The 21,177-nt window shown below is 36.4% G+C and overlaps 1 protein-coding gene across 47 annotated transcripts in view; it reads left to right on the top strand.

The window, feature by feature from the left end:
- CLASP2 (cytoplasmic linker associated protein 2) overlaps positions 1-21,177 on the top strand; it is a 238,037-nt gene that overhangs the window by 49,435 nt on the left and 167,425 nt on the right. For 31 of the 47 annotated variants that reach the window (XM_053598615.1, XM_053598620.1, XM_053598627.1 and 28 more), the window contains exon 7: positions 13,019-13,089. In XM_053598615.1, coding sequence (XP_053454590.1) covers positions 13,019-13,089 — 71 coding nt within the window. Of the gene's footprint in view, positions 1-13,018; positions 13,090-17,795; positions 18,399-21,177 lie in introns of those variants that run through there. The other 16 variants (XM_053598654.1, XM_053598652.1, XM_053598650.1 and 13 more) reach the window with 1 other exon arrangement.

The raw sequence follows: 21,177 nt of genomic DNA, 5'->3' as shown, positions 1-21,177 counted from the left end.
TCTTTCTCTTTCTGCTCTCCCCTTCCCCCACTCCCACTGTGTCCTTAATTGTTTTCATATCAAAATTGAGTACATAGGATTCATGCTTCTCCATTCTTGTGATGCTTTACTAAAAATAACGTGTTCCACTTCCATCCAGGTTAATACAAAGGATGTAAAGTCTCCATTTTTATTAATGGGTGAATAGTATTCCATGGTGTACATATACCACAGCTTGTTAATCCATTCCTGGGTTGGTGGGCATTTAGGCTGTTTCCACATTTTGGCGATTGTAAATTGAGCTGCAATAAACAGTCTAGTGCAAGTGTCCTTATGATAAAAGGATTTTTTTCCTTCTGGGTAGATGCCCAGTAATGGGATTTCAGGATCAAATGGGAGGTCTAGCTTTTGAGGATTCTCCATACTTCCTTCCAAAAAGGTTGTGTTAGTTTGCAGTCCCACCAGCAGTGTAAAAGTGTTCCCTTCTTTCCACATCCACGCCAGCATCTGCGGTTTTGAGATTTTGTGATGTGGGCCATTCTCGCTGGGGTTAGATGGTATCTCAGGGTGGTTTTGATTTGCATTTCTGTAATAGATAGGGATGATGAATATTTTTTTATATGTTTGTTAGCCATTTGTCTGTCTTTAGAGAAGGTTCTATTCATGTCTCTTGCCCATTGATATATGGGATTGTTGGCTTTTTTCATACGGATTAATTTGAGTTTTCTATAGATCCTAGTTATCAAGCTTTTCTTTGATTCAAAATATGCAAATATCCTTTCCCATTGTGTAGGTTGTCTATTTGCTTTGGTTGTTGTCTCCTTAGCTGTACAGAAGCTTTTCAGTTTAATGAAGTCCCATTTGTTTATTTTTGTTGTTGTTGCAATTGCCATGGCAATCTTCTTCATGAAGTCTTTCCCCAGGCCAATATCTTCCAGTGTTTTTCCTATGCTTTGTTTGAGGATTTTTATTGTTTCATGCCTTAAAGTTAAGTCCTTTATCCATCTTGAATCAGTTTTTCTGAGTAGAGAAAGGTGTGGGTCCAGTTTCAGTCTTTTTTTTTTTTTTTTTCTTTTTTTTTTATTGTTGGGGATTCATTGAGGGTACAATGAGCCAGTTACACTGATTGCAATTGTTAGGTAAAGTCCCTCTTGCAATCATGTCTTGCCCCCATAAAGTGTGACACACACTAAGGCCCCACCCCACTCCCTCCCTCTCTCTTTCTGCTTCCCCCCCCATAACCTTAATTGTCATTAATTGTCCTCATATCAAGATTGAGTACATAGGATTCATGCTTCTCCATTCTTGTGATGCTTTACTAAGAATAATGTCTTCCACTTCCATCCAGGTTAATACGAAGGATGTAAAGTCTCCATTTTTTTTAATGGCTGAATAGTATTCCATGGTATACATATACCACAGCTTGTTAATCCATTCCTGGGTTGGTGGGCATTTAGGCTGTTTCCACATTTTGGCGATTGTAAATTGAGCTGCAATAAACAGTCTAGTACAAGTGTCCTTATGATAAAAGGATTTTTTTCCTTCTGGGTAGATGCCCAGTAATGGGATTGCAGGATCGAATGGGAGGTCTAGGTTGAGTGCTTTGAGGTTTCTCCATACTTCCTTCCAGAAAGGTTGTACTAGTTTGCAGTCCCACCAGCAGTGTAAAAGTGTTCCCTTCTCCCACATCCACGCCAGCATCTGCAGTTTTGAGATTTTGTGATGTGGGCCATTCTCTCTGGGGTTAGATGATATCTCAGTGATGTTTTGATTTGCATTTCTCTAATATATAGAGATGATGAACATTTTTTCATGTGTTTGTTAGCCATTCGTCTGTCGTCTTTAGAGAAAGTTCTATTCATGTCTCTTGCCCATTGATATAAGGGATTGTTGGCTTTTTTCATGTGGATTAATTTGAGTTCTCTATAGATCCTGGTTATCAAGCTTTTGTCTGATTGAAAATATGCAAATATCCTTTCCCATTGTGTGGGTTGTCTCTTTGCTTTGGTTATCGTCACCTTAGCTGTACAGAAGCTTTTCAGTTTAATGAAGTCCCATTTGTTTATTTTTGTTGTTGTTGCAATTGCCATGGCAGTCTTCTTCATGAAGTCTTCCCCCAGGCCAATATCTTCCAGTGTTTTTCCTATGCTTTCTTTGAGGATTTTTATTGTTTCGTGCCTTAAATTTAAGTCCTTTATCCATCTTGAATCAATTTTTGTGAGTGGGGAAAGGTGTGGGTCCAGTTTCAGTCTTTTACACGCAGACATCCAATTCTCCCAACACCATTTATTGAATAGGGAGTCTTTCCCCCAAGGTAAGTTCTTGTTTGGTTTATCGAAGATTAGGTGGTTGTAAGATGTTAGTTTCATTTCTTGGTGTTCAATTCGATTCCAAGTGTCTATGTCTCTGTTTTTGTGCCAGTACCATGCTGTCTTGAGCACTATGGCTTTGTAGTACAGACTAAAATCTGGTATGCTGATGCCCCCAGCTTTATTTTTGTTACTAAGAACTGCCTTAGCTATACGGGGTTTTTTCCGGTTCCATACAAAACGCAGAATCATTTTTTCCAAATCTTGAAAGTACGATGTAGGTACTTTGATAGGAATGGCATTGAATAGGTAGATTGCTTTGGGAAGTATAGACATTTTAACAATGTTGATTCTTCCCATCCATGAGCATGGTATGTTCTTCCATTTGTTAATATCCTCTGCTATTTCCTCTCTGAGGAGTTCATAGTTTTCTTTATAGAGGTCCTTCACCTCCTTCGTTAGGTATATTCCTAGGTATTTCATTTTCTTTGAAACTATGGTGAAGGGAGTTGTGTCCTTAATTAGCTTCTCCTCTTGACTGTTATTGGTGTATACAAAGGCTACTGACTTGTGGACATTGATTTTATATCCTGAAACATTACTGTATTTTTTGATGACTTCTAGTAGTCTTGTGGTTGAGTCTTTGGGGTTCTCTAAGTATAAGATCATGTCGTCAGCAAAGAGGGAGAGTTTGACCTCCTCTGCTCCCATTTGGATTCCCTTTATTTCCTTGTCTTGCCTAATTGTATTGGCTAGAACTTCCAGCACTATGTTGAATAGTAAAGGTGACAGAGGACAACCTTGTCTGGTTCCAGTTCTAAGAGGAAAAGCTTTCAGTTTTACTCCATTCAGTAAAATATTGGCTGTGGGTTTGTCATAGATAGCTTCAATCAGTTTTAGAAATGTGCCACCTATGCCTATACTCTTCAGTGTTCTAATTAGAAAAGGATGCTGGATTTTATCAAATGCTTTTTCTGCATCTATTGAGAGGATCATGTGATCTTTATTTTTGCCTCTGTTAATATGGTGGATAACGTTTATGGACTTGGGTATGTTGAACCAGCCTTGCATCCCTGGGATGAAGCCTGCTTGATCATGATGAATGACTTTTTTGATGATAAGCTGTAATCTATTGGCTAGGATTTTGTTGAGAATTTTTCCATCTATATTCATGAGTGAGATTGGTCTGAAATTCTCCTTTTTGTTTGGGTCTTTTCCTGGTTTTGGTATCAGGGTGATGTTTGCTTCATAGAATGTGTTGGGGAAGATTCCTTCTTCCTCAATTTTTTGGAATAATTTCTGCAGTACAGGAATAAGCTCTTCCTTGAAGGTTTGATAGAATTCTGGAGTGAAGCCATCTGGACCAGGGCATTTTTTAGTTGGAAGCTTTTTTATTGTTTCTTTGATCTCAGTGCTTGAAATTGGTCTGTTCAGGAGGTCTATTTCTTCCTGGCCAAGTCTAGGGAGAGGGTGTGATTCCAAATATTGATCCATTTCCTTCACATTGTCAAATTTCTGGGCATACAGTTTCTGGTAGTATTCAGAGATGATCTCTTGTATCTCTGTGGGATCAGTTGTTATTTCCCCTTTATCATTTCTGATTGAGGTTACTAGAGATTTTACTTTTCTATTTCTAGTTAGTCTGGCCAATGGTTTATCTATTTTATTTATTTTTTCAAAAAACCAACTCCTTGTTTCATTAATTTTCTGAATGATTCTTTTGTTTTCAATTTCATTGATCTCTGATTTGATTTTGGAGATTTCTTTTCTTCTACTGAGTTTAGGCTTAGATTGTTCTTCTTTTTCCAATTCCATAAGGTCTCTTGTGAGATTGTTGATGTGCTCTCTGTCTGTTTTTCGAATGTAGGCATCTAAAGCGATGAATTTTCCTCTCAAAACTGCTTTTGCAGTATCCCACAGGTTTTGGTAGCTTGTGTCTTCATTGTTGTTATGCTTAAGGAAGTTAGTGATTTCCTGTTTGATTTCTTCCTGCACCCATCTGTTATTCAACAGAAGATTGTTTAATTTCCATGCCTTTGGATGGGGTCGAGCATTTTTTTTAGAGTTGAGTTCCACCTTTAGTGCCTTATGGTCTGAAAAGATACAAGGTAAAATTTCAATTCTTTTGATTCTGTTGATATTTGTTTTGTGTCCCAGGATATGATCAATTTTGGAGAATGTTCCATGGGGTGATGAGAAGAATGTATATTCTTTATCTTTGGGGTGGAGTGTTCTATATGTGTCTATCAAGCATAATTGTTCTAGGGTCTCATTTAAATCTCTTATATCTTTGTTTAATTTCTGTTTAGAGGATCTGTCCAGCTCTGTAAGAGGTGTGTTAAAGTCCCCTGTTATGATGGTATTATCAGATATCATATTGCTCAGACTGAGTAAGGTCTGTTTCAAGAATCTGGGAGCATTTAAATTTGGTGCATAGATATTTAGAATTGAAATGTCTTCTTGTTGTAGTTTCCCCTTGACCAATATAAAGTGACCATCTTTGTCTTTTTTGACTTTAGTTGCTTTAAATCCACATGTATCTGAAAATAAGATTGCAACTCCTCTTTTCTTCTGAATTCCATTTGCCTGAAAAATTGTCTTCCAACCCTTGACTCGGAGCTTTAATTTGTCTTTTGAAGCCAGGTGTGTTTCTTGCAGACAGCAAATGGATGGCTTGTGTTTTTTAATCCAGTCAGCCAATCTATGTCTCTTCAGTGGGGAATTCAAGCCATTAACATTTATGGAGATAATTGATAAGTGTGGTAGTATTCTATTCGTCTTATTTGGTGAGAGTCCATTGCTTAGTTTTATCTTTTGCATCAGTGTGGAGGTTAGGTTCTGTCCTTTGATTTCTGAGTTCTTACTTTGCTGCTGATCCATTGTGGTGGTCAGTGTGCAGAACAGGTTGAAGTATTCCCTGTAGAGCTGGTCTTGTTGTGGTGAATTTCCTCAATGTTTGTATATCCGTAAATGATTTGATTTCTCCATCAATTTTGAAGCTTAGCTTAGCAGGGTACAGAATTCTGGGCTGAAAATTGTTCTGTTTAAGTAGATTAAAGGTAGATGACCATTGTCTTCTTGCTTGGAAAGTTTCATTAGAGAAGTCTGAGGTCACTCTGATGGATTTGCCCCTGTAGGTCAACTGGCGCTTACTCCTGGCAGCTTGCAGAATCTTTTCTTTTGTCTTGACTTTGGACAGGTTCATCACAATGTGTCTTGGAGAAGCTCGGTTAGAGTTGAGGCGACCTGGGGTCCGATAGCCCTCTGAAAGCAGTGTGTCAGAATCTTTGGTGATGTTTGGGAAATTTTCTTTTATAATATTCTCTAGTATGGCTTCCATTCCTCTGGGGCATTCTTCTTCCCCTTCTGGAATTCCTATAACTCGTATGTTGGAACGTTTCATAAAGTCCCATAATTCTGACAGTGAATGTTCTGCTTTCTCTCTCTTCTTTTCTGCCTCTTTTACTATCTGAGTTATCTCAAAAACTTTGTCTTCTACCTCTGAAATTCTTTCTTCTGCATGGTCTAACCTGTTGCTGATACTTTCCATTTCATCTTTAAGTTCCCTGATTGACTGTTTCATTTCCTTCAGCTCTGCTATATCCTTTTTATATTCTTCATATCGTTCATCTCTGATTTGATTCTGTTTTTGGATTTCCTTTTGGTTATTTTCCACTTTATTAGCAGTTTCCTTCATTGTTTCCATCATTTCTTTCATTGTTTTCAACATGTGTATTCTAAATTCCCTTTCTGTCATTCCTAACATTTCTGTATAGGTGGAATCCTCTGCAGTAGCTACGTCATGGTCCCTTGGCGGGGTTGTTCTGGACTGGTTCTTCATGTTGCCTGGAGTTTTCTGCTGATTCTTCCTCATGAGTGATTTCTTTTATCTGTTTCCTTGCCCTAATTTTCCTTTCACTTCCTCTTGCTCTTTAAGTTCTTGTGCCTGTGGAAGTTGTGGGCGGGTTTAGACGGGTTGAACACACGCGACCACTTGCCGGTTTTCCACTGTTTTAGTCCTCCTCTTGGGGTCCAGAAGTCTCTCGCTGACTCCCTGTATCCTCATAGGAGTGATGATAGGCAGTTCCCACCAGCCAGAGATGCCTGGAGTCCTATCTCCCCAGACTCACGGTGCCCAGATCCAGTTTCAGTCTTTTACTTGTGGATATCCAGTTCTCCCAACACCATTTATTGAATAGGGAGTCTTTCCCCCAAGGTAAGTTCTTGTTTGGTTTATCAAAGATTAGGTGGTTGTAAGATGTTAGTTTCATTTCCTGGTTTTCTATTCGATTCCAAATGTCTGTGTCTCTGTTTCTGTGCCAGTACCATGCTGTCTTGACCACTATGGGTTTGTAGTACAGCCTAAAATCTGGTATGGAGATGCCCCCAGCTTTATTTTTATTACTAAGCACTGCCTTAGCTATACGGGTTTTTTTCAGGTTCCATAAAAAATGCAGAATCATTTTTTCCAAATCTTGAAATTACCATCTTGGTATTTTAATAGGAATGACATTTTTTTCTTTTTCCTTTTATGGCATTCTCTTGGAATGGCATTGAATAGGTAGATTGCTTTGGGAAGTATAGACATTTTAACAATGTTGATTATTCCCATCCATAAACATGGTATGTTCTTCCATTTGTTAATATCCTCTGCTATTTCCTTTCTAAGGATTTCATAATTTTCTTTATAGAGGTCCTTCACCTCCTTTGTTAGGTATATTCCTCAGTATTTCATTTTCTTTGGGGCTATGATGAAGGGAGTTGTGTTCTTAATTAGCCTCTCATCTTGACTGTTATTGGTGTATACAAAGGCAACTGACTTGTGGACATTGATTTTATATCCTGAGACATTACTGTGTTTTTTGATGACTTCCAGGAGTCTTGTGGTTGAGTCTTTGGGATTCTCTAAGTATAAGATCATGTTGTCAGCAAAGAGGAAGAGTTTGACCTCTGCTCCCATTTGAATTCCCTTTATTTCCTTGTCTTGCCTAATTGTATTGGCTAGAACTTCCAGCACTATGTTGAATAGTAATGGTGACAGAGGACAACCTTGTCTGGTTCCAGGTCTAAGAGGAAAAGCTTTCAGTTTTACTCCATTTACTGAAATATTAGCTGTGGGTTTGTCATAGATAGCTTCAACCAGTTTCAGAAATGTGCCACTTATGCCTATACTCTTCAGTGTTCTAATTAGAAAAGGATGCTGGGGGCGGTGCCTGTGGCTCATTAAGGAGGGCGCCGGCCCCATATGCCAAGGGTGGCGGGTTCAAACCCAGCCCCGGCCAAACTGCAACAAAAAAATAGCCAGGCGTTGTGGCTGGCGCCTAGTCCCAGCTGCTCGGGAGGCTGAGGCAAGAGAATCACGTAAGCCCAAGAGTTAGAGGTTGCTGTGAGCTGTGTGACGCCACGGCACTCTACCCGAGGGCGGTACAGTGAGACTCTGTCTCTACACACAAAAAAAGAAAAGGATGTTGGATTTTATTGAATGCTTTTTCTGCATCTATTGAGAGGATCATATCATGTTTATTTTTGCTTCTGTTAATATAATGGATAACGTTTATGGACTTGCATATGTTAATCCAGCCTTGCATCCCTGGGATGAAGCCTACTTGATCTTGCTGTATGACTTTTTTAGTGATAAGCTATCTATTGGCTAGGATTTTGTTGAGAATTTTTGCATCTATATTCATTAATGAAATTGGTCTGAAATTCTCCTTTTTTAGTTGGGTCTTTTCCTGGTTTTGGTATCAGGCTGATGTTTGCTTCTTAGAATGTGTTGGGGAAGATTCCTTCCTCCTCAAGTTTTTGGAATAATTTCTGCAGTACGGGAATAAGCTCTTCCTTGAAGGTTTGATAGAATTCTGGTGGGAAGCCGTCTGGACCAGGGCATTTTTTTGTTGGAAGCTTTTTTATTGTTTCTTTAATCTCAGTACATGAAATTGGTCTGTTCAGAAGCTCTATTTCTTCCTAGCTAAGTCTAGGCAGAGGGTGTGATTCCAAATATTGATCCATTTCCTTCACATTGTCAAATTTCTGGGCATGGAGTTTCTGATAGTATTCAGAGATGATCTTTTGTGTCTCTGTGGCATCAGTTGTTATTTCCCCTTTATCATTTCTGGTTGGGGTTACTGGAGATTTTACTTTTCTATTCCTTGTTTATGGAATGGTTTATCTATTTTATTATCTATTTATTATCTATTTTATTTATTTTTTCAAAAAACCAACTCCTGTTTCATTAATTTTGTGAATGATTCTTTTGTTTTCAATTTCATTGATCACTGATTTAATTTTGGAGGTTTCTTTTCTTCTACTGAGTTTAGGCTTCGATTGTTCTTCTTTTTCCAATTCCATAAGATGGCTTGTGAGTTTGTTGATGTGCTCTCGTTCTGTTTTTCGAATGTAGGCATCTAAAGCAATAAATTTTCCTCTCAAAACTACTTTTGTAGTATCCCACAGGTTTTGGTAGCTTGTATCTTCATTGTTGTTATGCTCAAGGAAGTTAATAATTTCCTCTTTTATTTCTTCCTTCACCCATCTCTTATTCAACAGAAGGTTGTTTAATTTCCATGCCTTTGTGTGGGATTGAATGTTTTTGTTGGAGTTGAGTTCCACCTTTAGTGCCTTGTGTTCTGAGAAGAGACAAGGTAAAATTTCATTTCTTTTGATTCTGTTGAGGTTTGTTTTCGTCCTAAGATCTGATCAATTTTGGAGAATGTTCCATGGGGCGATGAGAAGAATATGTATTCTTTATCTTTGGGAGGGAGTGTTCTATACACAAATATCAAGCACAGTTATTCTAGGGTCTCATTTAAGTTCCTTATATCTTTGTTTACTTTCTGTTTAGAGGATCTGTCCAGCTCTGTAAGAGGAGTGTTAAAGTCCCCTGTATTATGGTATTATAGTATATCATATTGTTCAGACTGAGTAAGGTTTGTTTCAAAACTCTGGGAGCATTAACTGAGTGCATAAATATTTAGAATTGAAATGTCTTCTTGTTGTATTTTTCCCTTGACCAATATAAAGTGACCATCTTTGTCTTTTTTGACTTTAATTGCTTTAAATCCACATGTATCTGAAAATAAGATTGCAACTCCTCCTTTCTTCTGAATTCCGTTTACCTGAAAAATTGTCCTCCGACCCTTAACTCGAAGTTTTAATTTGTCTTTTGAAGCTAGGTGTGTTTCTTGCAGACAGCAAATGGATGGCTTGTGTTTTTTAATCCAGTCAGCCAATCTATGCCTCTTCAGTGGGGAATTCAAGCCATTAACATTTATTGAGATAATCAATAAGTATGGTAGTGTTCTATTCGTCTTATTTTGTGAGAGTCCACTGCTTAGTTTTATCTTTTGCATCAGTGTGGAAGTTATGTTCTGTCCTTTAATTTCTGAGTTCTTACTTTGCTGCTGATCCATTGTGATAGTCAGTGTGTAGAACAGGTTGAAGTATTTCCTGTAGAGCTGGTCTTGTAGTGAATTTCCTCAATGTTTGTATATCAGTAAATGATTTGATTTATCCATCAATTTTAAAGCTTCACTTAGCGAGATATAGAATTCTTGGCTGGAAATTGTTCTGTTTAAGTAGATTGAAGGTAGATGACCATTGTCTTCTTGCTTGGAAAGTTTCATTAGAGAAATCTGCAGTCACCCTGAGGATTTGCCCCTGTAGGTCAACTGGCGCTTCTTCCTGGCAGGTTGAAGAATCTTTTCTTTTGTCTTGACTTTGGACAGGTTCATCACAATGTGTTTTGGAGAAGCTCATTTAGAGGTGGGGAGACCTGGGGTTCTATATCCCTCTGAAAGGAGTGTGTCAGAATCTTTGTTGATACTTGGGGAATTTTCATTTATAATATTCTCTAGTATGACTTCCATTCCCCTGGGGCATTCTTCTTCCTCTTGTGGGATACCTATCACTTGTATATTTCAACACTTCATAGAGTCCAATAATTCTGACAGTGAACATTCTGCTTTCTCTCTCTTCTTTTCTGCCTCTTTAACTATTTGAGTTATCAAGAGCTTTGTCCTCTGCCTCTGAGATTCTTTCTTCTGCATGGTCTAATCTGTTGTTGATACTTTATATTGCATCTTTAAGTTCCCTAATTGCTTCCGTTCCTTTAGCTCTCCTATATCCTTTCTATATTCTTCATATCATTCATCTCTTATTTGATTCTGTTTTTGGATTTCCTGTTGGTTATTTTCCATTTTATCAGCATTTTCCTTCATTGTTTTCATCATCTCTAACTTCCCTTTCTGTCATTTCTAACATTTCTTTATAGGTGGAATCCTCTGCAGTAGCTACCTCATGGTTCCTTGGGGTTGGTGGGGAGGGCGGGGTTTGCTCTGGACTGGTTTTTCATGTTGCCAGGATTTTTCTGCTGATTCTTCCTCATGAGTGATTTCTTTTCTCTGTTTCCTTGCCTTGATTTTCCTTTCATTTCCTCTTGGTCTTTAATTTGCTGTGTGTCTGGACCAGGGTTTTGATGAGTCCAGTTTTCCACTGCTTTTGTCCTCCTGGCGTGCAGAAGTCTCTCACTGACTCCCTGTTTCCTCAAAGGGATATTTATGGGCAGATCCCACCAGCCAGAGATGCTTGGAGTCTTTGTCTTTCCAGACTCACTGTGCCCAGTTGCAAGGAAGCTGTTACTTGGCTCCGAGGGTCAACTTGGAACAAAAATATTTCATACATGGAAACTGAAAAATAAAAACATCAATTGTTATAGAGAGCTAAAAGAGAAAAGAGTATTTTTCTCTCAACTAGATAGAAAGAGTGTCAAAATAGAGGATACACTGGATCTAGGGACAGTGCCTGTAGCCTGCTTTTTTTCTTGAATAGCTCCTAAATCCTCTCTTTTGTTTCTAGGCTGTCTGGACTTCAGTCTGAGGTTCCAGCTTCTAATTCTAGTGATCTCTTCCATCTCATATCCACCTCTTGTCTCTGGGCAATCTGCCTGGTGTCTGCTCAACCCTCTGGAAGATGCTGGTGGTTATAAAGGGACTTGTGTCTTTCAACTGAAGTGCTTTAGATATGTAAATAGTTGTATTTGTTGTGCTTAATGGGGTTAGGTAGTGAGGTTGGGGTTTAGAAATCCCTTTATAATGAATCCCTAGGTTTCAACTAAAAACATTTTAGTTATTTCTTACTGAAATAAACCAATGACATTTCAAAAAGTATCTGTACTCTCAATTTATTGGTAAGAAATGCCAGGATATGGACCAAGGCATGAGTAAGATTTTAGGAAATGAATTATGATAGTTATATAAGGGTAAGTCATTTGACAGTATTACAGTGACCTTCCATTCCCTAAATCTTGAAGTCATGAATTTCAGAATAAATAATAGCATGATACATTGGAAAGTGAAAGAAAAACAAACTAAACAAGTGCTGTCACCATGATCTCACTTCATTCTGAAGAAAATTTATATATGGATATAAAAGCATCAGAAAGGATACAGTTGGACGGTGCCTGTGGCTCAGTGGCTAGGGCGCTGGCCCCAATATAGAGGGTGGTGGGTTCAAACCTGGCCCCAGCCAAACTACAACAAAAAAATAGTTGGGTTTTGTGGTGGGTGCCTGTAGTCCCAGCTACTTGGGTGGCTGAGGCAAGAGGATCACCTAACCCTAGGAGTTGGAGGATGATGTGAGCAGTGTGACGCCACGCCACTCTACCGAGGGCGATAAAGTGAGAGTCTGTCTCTACAAAAAAAGAAAAAGAAAGAAAGGCTACAATTAAATAAATTCTCTGGATCGTGAGATTGTGGGATTTTTTTCCCCTCTTTCTATTTATATATCCTAATTTACTTTTATAATGAGTATACATTACTTTTGAAATAAACATGTTTTTAACTAAAAAAAAGTGATAGCAGAAGTGTAGAAAGTAATTATGCTGAATATAAAATTAGAAGTGCCAGAGGAAGTGCTATTATACTACGTATTTTCATGTTTATAGGAAAAACATCAGATTATCAGTCATATCAGCATTTCTTTAGTTTTTTCATATTTTATATTTCATTGTTTTTAAATTTGCCTTCGGTTTCCTTAGCATGATTTTTATGTGCTTTTTAAAGATGTATTCGTGACTGAGTGGATTTATTATAAGATTGGAAGTAGAATATTTTTGGTGGCTTTGGAGAAATATATACATATATATTCAATTAATTAATTTTTTGAGACAGAGTCTTACTCTGCCACCCTGGGTAGAGTGCCATAGCATCATAGCTCACAGCAACCTCAAACTCTTGGACTAAAGCTGTCCTCTTGCCTCAGCCTCCCAAGTAGCTGGGATACAGGCATGTGCAACTACACCCAGCTAGTTTTTTCAATTTTTGGTAGGGGCAGGGTTTTGCTATTGCTCAGGCTAGTCTCAAACTTCTGAGCTCAAGCAATCTATCTACCTCAGCCTCCCAGAGTGCTAGGATTACAGGTTGAGCCACTGCGCCTGGCCTGGGAAATCATTTTATGATAAAACTTGTTAAACTATTTTGTGTGAAAGCTGTCTTTTTCATAAATGTACCTGCAAGTATATAAAGTCCTACCTGAATTTGGCTTCTTTTTCTCAACTCAAGAGAGATGAGTTTGTGTCTCCATTTATTAAATGAGTTAATTGTAAAATCATATTGTATAGAAAACTTGCTGAATTCCTATAACTGTTTTTTTCGAGGGAGATGATGAAGGAAATGGTTTGTATTTAATCTATATGTAAAACAAACAGACAAATGCAATTTATTCTTTATTTCCAGATTAGAAATGATATTTGCCAAATTTGATGAAGTGCAAAGTTCAGGCGGTATGATTTTGAGTGTCTGCAAAGGTAAGAATAATTAAACTATTCCAGCTCCCAGGCATTCCTAAGATTTTAGCAAGGTTTAGACATTACGCTTTGTTTTCAAGTGTACTCTTACATTGATTCAGAAGGATTGATTTTGTGGCTTGAAAACTTAGTTGGAATATACTAACAAAATCTTTAATTTCTGTTGATTATCGCTGGTCCTATGACTCTTTAGGAGTGGATGAGAATTAGGGTGCAGTTTTGTGTAGATTAATATTGTTCTTTTACCTTTTTATTGTATCTTCTGGATTGCAGGTATGATGACATCATGTCCTTCATGTTCCATGCATAAAATGTGTTTTTATATCCAGAGTACTTGTTTTACTTAATTGTTGTTAGTAGAAATTATATAGTTAATTGGATTTATTATACCTATGTGCCAGCTATCACTGATGACACTGATGATAGGGATTTCACTAGCGTAGTCATCTTTGGCTTCTTATGTAGAATGAGACCAAGTTGGAATTCAAGGAGGTTTTGAGCTACTATCTGGTATTTATTTGATTTTGTGATTTCTCTCCTTTTTGTAAAGTTGATAAATTATATTTAGTTACATTGGGTAGCATTTACCTAGACTTCATTCTTTAAAAATTGGTAAGTCACATATATGAAGATATATTCCATTTCCAAAGATAATATTGGTGTTATTTTCCTTCTAGGGAAGTAGCTTCATGTTAAAAAGAATATATGGTTAGTGTGGCAATATAAATGATGTTGGAAAAAAATTTGGTGTATGAGTTAATCAAATAATAGGAAAACTAGTTGCTAATGTAATTTAGTTAAATTTCTCTGGGTTAAACTAATACTGAGCTTTGCTATGTGGCTGGAAGTCAGATGGAATTTGTGACACAATTTAGTGTTATATTGTGTCTACTCTAATCTAAATTTAGTTCCAGAAATACAAATTATGCAGCCAATCCTCACCTTGACTGCTAGATGTTTCTCACTTATCATCTCTGAATAGAAGGTGTTTTAAGTACTTCATCCCTATTTTTCCAGCAGTTACCTCTGTCCATTTTTATAGAAACTAGAAAAAGTAGGAAGGAGAGTTGTTAAAATTCCTTGAACTGAGACTTGTATGTTTTCATAACATGCTCACTTGTGCATTTCAGACTAAGTAGTTACAACTTTAAGAAAAAAAATAATAATTCCTTCTATCAAATTGTTTGGATATTCTATCAGTTCTATCATTGTTTGGATGTAGTTTATTTTGAAAGCACTGTTACATACTTGGATTTTGTGATATATTTTCTGTTACTTTGAAAATAGAAGCTTTTCTCTGCTCTGTTATTTTCGTTCCCATTTCTTTTTCTCTTGTTTATCTCTCCATAAACAGGGAGGTTTGGAGTTAGTCTCTGGCATTTATTTTTTTTGGAGGGAGTATGCCGAGTTTGTTGGTAGTCAAGATTGTGAACTGAATATTGTAGGCATGGTCAAATGTGAAAGTTAAAGTCTTCAGTGTAATATACATTGGGGTATACAAATTGATCATATTTTTGATGATAGTACAAGAAGTCCCAAAAATCACCATAAAGTCACCATACATAAGGAAAATGGGAAATTGTAGCTAAATGTACCTTTATTTACAGAATATTGGTTATCAAATTTTACAAAGTATTTAAATGATAGCATTTGCTAATGACTCCCCAGTGTATAGTTCTAGCTGTCATTTATCTCTCGTTTATGCATTAGACTTGATAGTTTGTGGCCTGGATGACATTTTCATTTGGATGACTATTAGGCATTTCAGGTTTAACATGCCCAAAAGTGAAACCTCATTGTCTCTTTTTGCCCATCAAATCTGGTCCTCTCATAGACATTTCAATCAATGGCACCAACATCAGCTCAAGCTAGGAACCTGATTCCCCATTTTAACTGATTGATCATTTTTACGTATAAGATACTAACATATCCAAAATTTGTTTATTTTTGACATCTCCACTGCTAATACCCTACTCTAAGTCTCCTTTAGCTTTTACCTAGACCACTGCAGTTGACTCTGGTCCATGTTTGCACTGTGGAATTATTTGCTATCCTGAAATCAGAGTGATCTTCTTTAAATGTAAATTAGACCATATCACAACAGAAAGACAGAAATTTCTGCTCTTAAGGACCCTATAATCTAGTGAGGGAGATAGATCATAAAAAAAGTAAGCAAATGAATATACAATGTGAGTAGATGTTGTAATGGAGGAAAATATAACTACACTTTGTTTAATGAATTTAAATTATTCCTAAAAACCTTGGTGCTAAATGAAAGACTATTAAATCAGAAAATTATTTTCACTAATTTTTTTTTTTAAATTGAGACAGACTCTCACTTTGTTGCCCTGGGTAAAGTGCTGTGGTATCATAGCTCACAGCAATTTCAAACTCTTGGGCTCAAGCCATCCTCTTGCCTCAGCCTCCCTAATAGCTGGGATTACAGGCGCCTGCCCAACGCCCAGCTATATTTTCACTAATATTAATGAGAAAAATGATGATATATTTCATTCTAACCCATGATTCTTGAATAATTTTTACAAGTAGAAAAATGTAACAGTTGAATACTGAAAACAAATTGTTGCAAGTAACAATTTGATGAAGGAAAATAGTTTGTACATAAAGTAATAAAGGTTAATTCAACTCCTTTTTTATTTCTTTATAATATTTTTGCTCAAAATTTTCAGTCCATTATTGATTCATTTTTATCATGCACTCAAACTAGAACTGTAAAATAAAGTTATAGAACAGGAAAACATTTTAGGGCAAAGTAAAGGCTCAGTATGAAAACTTATAGAAATAGTTCATGCACACAATAGACTAAAGAGCCATTAAAGATACCACCACTTAGTTGGTGTACTTGTGCAAAGCAAATTGTTTTGGGTTCATACAAACATGGCATACAATTCAAAATTGTTCCACCTGGTATGACCAGAAACTATTATGGTAAATAAAATTTTTTAGTGCATCTTTACCTGAAACCATAATAATGAAACATCACACATCATATTATATTAGAAGAGTGTTATTTGATAAAACAGGAATTTTACTAAATAGAGACAACAGAAAGCCACGGGATTTGTGTAAAGGTGGTTTAACTTTTTCAGACCCATTATAGCTAAAACTTCTCATCAGACTTAATCATTAAGTGGAGAAAATAACGCATCGAGAAGGTAACTCAGTGATGCCTCTATTTAGATGGAACAGTGGAACAGTCCTCTCCTAGATGGGACATATTGAATTGAGACCTGATAATTGAGATTGAGCCACTCAGGGGATCAATAGTAGGCAAACATGGGCAGAGAAAATAGTGACCATAAAAGCCCAAGGATGGAAAAGAGCTTGGTATATTTAAATATACCAAGAACTGCCTGAAGCTCAATGAGGCTAGGAGTCCATTGGACTGGAGACCATATGTGAAATGTACTTAGAGAAGTGAACAGGAAGCGTAACACCTGGCCCTTTTAGGCCATGGGAGGAGTTTTGATGGACTTGTAGGAGTAGGAAGCCTTTCTTGGGTTTCAGGCTATAACGAAACATGATAAGTAGGAATGACATTGTCTAACATGATAAGCAGGAATGACATTGTCTAATTTTTTCATGTTTATGTTAAAAGAAATAGTCTGTTTCTGTATTTTTTCTCTTTATTCTTCCTCATCTTCTTTTATGCATATCCTGATAACTTCTATGTATCATACTTTTGTCTCTGATTTTTCTTGTAATTGCCAGATATACATTCATTTTAAGTTCTGGTTGAATTCTTTGACTAGATTTTCTGAAGCAGTAAGCAAATTATATCATCAGAGATTGGAGTATATTGTTTGGTTTAGGAATAGTGAGAAATACATATGCTTTTTTTTTGTCTTGAGGGTTTTTTAAACTTGACTTTCATTCTTATATTACAAAACTAAGTTTGGGAGAGTCCCTAAATGCAGTCAAATTAGCTGTGCTATTAGAAGAAAAGTAGATTTAAAATTGGTCAGACTATGACTGAAAGGGGGGAACAGCAGCCGTAGAGGAAAGAAAAGACTGAAAGTTGGAGGCCGCCTGTGATTATGACAGGCTCTGGTGTCATCTTGGAGCTTTCTAGACAGTCTCCTACCCTAACCAAGATGTAAACACTAACTGTGTTGGTGGTTATGGTTGCAAGTTTTTTTCTTTTCTACTGTGGAAAGAAACTATGCACAATTCTGATTTGTCTAGTGTGTGTGCAGGACACACACTTGGCGATGTAATTGTTATACAGTTATTTTCCAGCTTCTCTGTTTGAAACAGTTGGTCAAAATAGAATTGTTCTTGGATGGCAATAAAATAAAGCTTGGAAAGTAGGCTCTGAAATTACCTTGATATTTGGCTTCTTTGGGTCAATAAGGTAATTTCGAATCTAGTTTTGAATATTTTTATAACATATCCTTTGGTGAAAAGCAAAGCAGCTCTTTTCTTAAGTTAATTTTAAAATCTGTTTGTTTGTGACTATGAGCCTCAGGGCCTTCTCAGAGCTTAACAATGTGCTGATGGTTGTGCAGCTTGGATAGAGGGTGCTCTGCGTCCCTGCAGCTGCGCACTGGCTAGGTTCTCTCTCCACCACCAGAAGCAAGCTTTGTTCCGTGTGGCCCTGCTGTCCACACACAGAGCAGCCTTTGATGGGCTGCCTTTGACGTGATTTGTTTACGGCAGCCAGAAATGCTTCCTGCATAATGAGAGCAGTTAATCATGAAAACTGGGCTATTCCTGTTGGCGCACTTCTAGCAATCTTCTGTTGTAAATATTAAAAGGTAACGACAAAGGGATGAAAACCTGTTTTAAAAGGTGCAAATCAGTTAATCCATCAGATCATGTGATTGCTACTGATTACATGGATATCTTTAGGGAAGCAGAAAATGATTGCTGAACACATGCCTTGTGTTTTGATGATTGCATTAAAAGTCCCCCAGCGGGATGACATTTATTGGTTTCCAGAGCTTTTCTTAGATTAAATTCCAAGCAGCTAATACAAGGAGAAACATCTCACCTGTATCCATCGGTGTATGTCCAGTTAAAGAATAATCTTGATCAAGCCCTTCTAGGCTCTGCTAAATAAATGAGGGTTTTCTGCAAGACCCCAGACTTTTATTTTGAAGTGGAGTAGCAGCTGTTGGCTATTGCGGTGCAGAGCTGCAGCGCGGCCTGGGTCACACAGTGCTCCGGGTGTCTGCAGGCTGCAGGCCGAACCCAGTGGCGCAGGCATTGAGCTGTACTTATTTGCTGTGCTGTTTGACCTCTTGATAATAAGAGAGCTCCCTGGACCATCTGAATGGCTATGGGAGATGGTAAGTAAGATTTATTTTTCTTGTTTTGCTTACGTTTTGTACTTCCTTTTACGGTGACGATCATTTGCTGTGTAAATTTCTCCCTAAAGAATGAAGGACACTTTGTGTTTGTGTGTGTGTACATTTGTGGGTGCATTTATGCATGTATGTACTTGTCTTTTGGTGTCTTTTTTCCACTTGCTGTGTCTGTTTGAGATCTGGCAAACATAAGGTGACAATTTACCTTGCAACCCAAGCAAGCTTTCAGTCTTCAGTGGTGGATATGAAGGGATATTGGAAGAAACATGGAATATTTGCAAATGCTTTGAAGGGAGAACATGGCCTTTAGAGGAATGACAGATCTTGGCAGGAAGGTTTGTTTGGCTAGCTAGCTTGACATCTCTCCTGTTGTATTGACACAAGTAGAATTCTGTGGTAATAAAATATTTAAAGAAGCAAAATGGCTTGCTGTGTATACTATTTTAATTAATATGCTTGCGATTTGTCAGTATAACTAATAAACAATTCTCTGGAAAATATTTAGCCTTTTAAAAATTCTATTGAGGGTATAATTCTATTAAAAATAGATTTTGCCAGTGTTTTATTTTGGCAAGGATAATTTTAAAAACACATTTTTCTGTAGTGCTTTATAGTTTTTTAAAGCTCTTCATATACTTCCTTTATATTCACTCCTCAGGTACAAATAACTCTGTGAAGTATACAGAATATTTTGGTATTTTCATTTCACAAAGTAAGAAACTGAGACTTGCTGAGATATGTCCCAGATAGAAACAGAAGTCCCAAGTGTACATTTGGTGTTGTCCTTTATAATACTTAATAGTGGAGCTTTTTTTCATTATTAAACCTTTTGTTGAGGTTAAGAGGTATACTTTTGTAATGGCATCAACATTAGAGTTACATATGAAGGGGAATTTGAGGTTCCTCAGAAGTGTTTTGCATGTTTTTTTCTGAAGTTCTTAAGGAAGACTGGTCAGTATTTGGAGGTTTTTAACTCTTAACAGTTTTAGCCTTCCTCTGATTATATGTATAATGACGTCTTCTCGTTTAGGAATAATTCCCCTTGGGGCTATGAGGAATAGGGTACCAACTCACCAAAATGTTAATATTTGGTACCATCATTTAAACCATCATGTACATTTAAATGGAAATGTGGTAATGAATTTGGCACATTGTTATGATTTATTCCAAGAATTCACCTGTTTTATATGACTTATAGAAATAAATGAAAATGTAATTTTAACTACTAATTTTCAAGGCAAAAGATATCAGGATTGACAAATTAAGTTCTTATATACTCAGGGGTATTGCCAAGTTTCTTTCTTTGTTTTATTTTTCTTTAAAAAGAAAAAAAAACTTAATTTGCAGGCAACTCTTAAATGTTGTGTTTGCTTTTGGGCCATATCCAAGTTTTATTTTCTTTCTTAAACATTTTAGGTTCAATGGTTATCAATGTATATTTATTTAGTTTTTCTTTTTTTTTTTTTCCAAATAATACATGAATACGGTTGGACTATTTAGAGATTTATTGGTTTTTTTTAAATCAAAGTAAGAACCTTTTATAAAACTCAAGAGTATAACCTTCCATTTAATTATCTTTTTAAAAATAGAAATACCTTTGTTAGGTAAAAATAATAGACCTATATAAAAAGTAAACAATAAAGATACATATATAATAACAGGTTATCTTGGGATTTATATAGTTCTTAAGAGCTTGATATATACTCTCTAACATAACATTACATGTATCTCACATACAGCATACATATATCACACCAGAATCATATGAACATGTATAACCAATGGATTATCTGTTCCTAACCTATGTCATTTATTTTTTATTTTATTTATGAACTTCATCTACAAATATCGTCTCCTTTTCAAAATTCGAACAATGAAGATAAAGCAAAAATCCCTTCAGAACTACCTCCAAACTTAGGTGTAAACAGAGGCAAAGAGTTTTTATTAATGTGAAGTGTGTCTTTTCCTACCTTTTACTGTTCCATTACATGCATATTGAGTATCAAAATGAATGGCTTTGTTTTGATAAATGATATCATTCCAAATGTATTTTTTGCCATTTCCGTGTCTACTCAATAGGGCATGGAGATTTTTTTAAATGCCATCATGTTACTTTGGGTCATTGATTTAAACTGTTGCATGGTATGGATATATTGTAATCATTTTGTCTTTTAGGGAATTTTAGATCATTTACTGTATATAATTTTTCTAAAAGATTCTGAAACACTATTGTATAAACCATAAGTGTATATTTGTATTCATATTCATGTTTCTTAAAATAGTCTGGAAGTAGAATTCTGAATCAAAGTTTTTGTTTATTTTAAATTGCATTAGCTATAGCTAATTTGCTCCAGAAGGGGCTTTACCACTTCCAGTCCCACCAGTAGTGCCTGCTATCCTACATTTTTTTCAGTTCTTATTATTTTTTATCTTTTAAAATTTTGCCTGTCAGTTGAGTGAAAAATACCTTAGTCTTTATAAAACATCTGTGCTTTCTGATCAGGTTGATGATCTTCATATCCTTGATGATTTATATTTACTTTTCTTTGGATTGCCTTTTGGCATCCATAGCCAACTTTTTGGTTGTTTGACCTTTTTTGTTGTTCATTTGTAGTTGCTTTTTATATATTCCAGTTATTAGTCTATGATCTGTTGAATATGTTGTATAAGCTTAACTTCAAAGTTATATGAAAGAATTCATTAACAGTTTTATTTCTAGGCAAACTTAGATTTATAAAGCACTCTAATGCCTATCACTTGA

The sequence above is a fragment of the Nycticebus coucang genome, chromosome 8 (genome assembly GCF_027406575.1).
Source record: "Nycticebus coucang isolate mNycCou1 chromosome 8, mNycCou1.pri, whole genome shotgun sequence".
Taxonomy (NCBI): Eukaryota; Metazoa; Chordata; class Mammalia; order Primates; family Lorisidae; genus Nycticebus; species Nycticebus coucang.
This window is presented reverse-complemented; position numbering and strand designations above follow the sequence as displayed.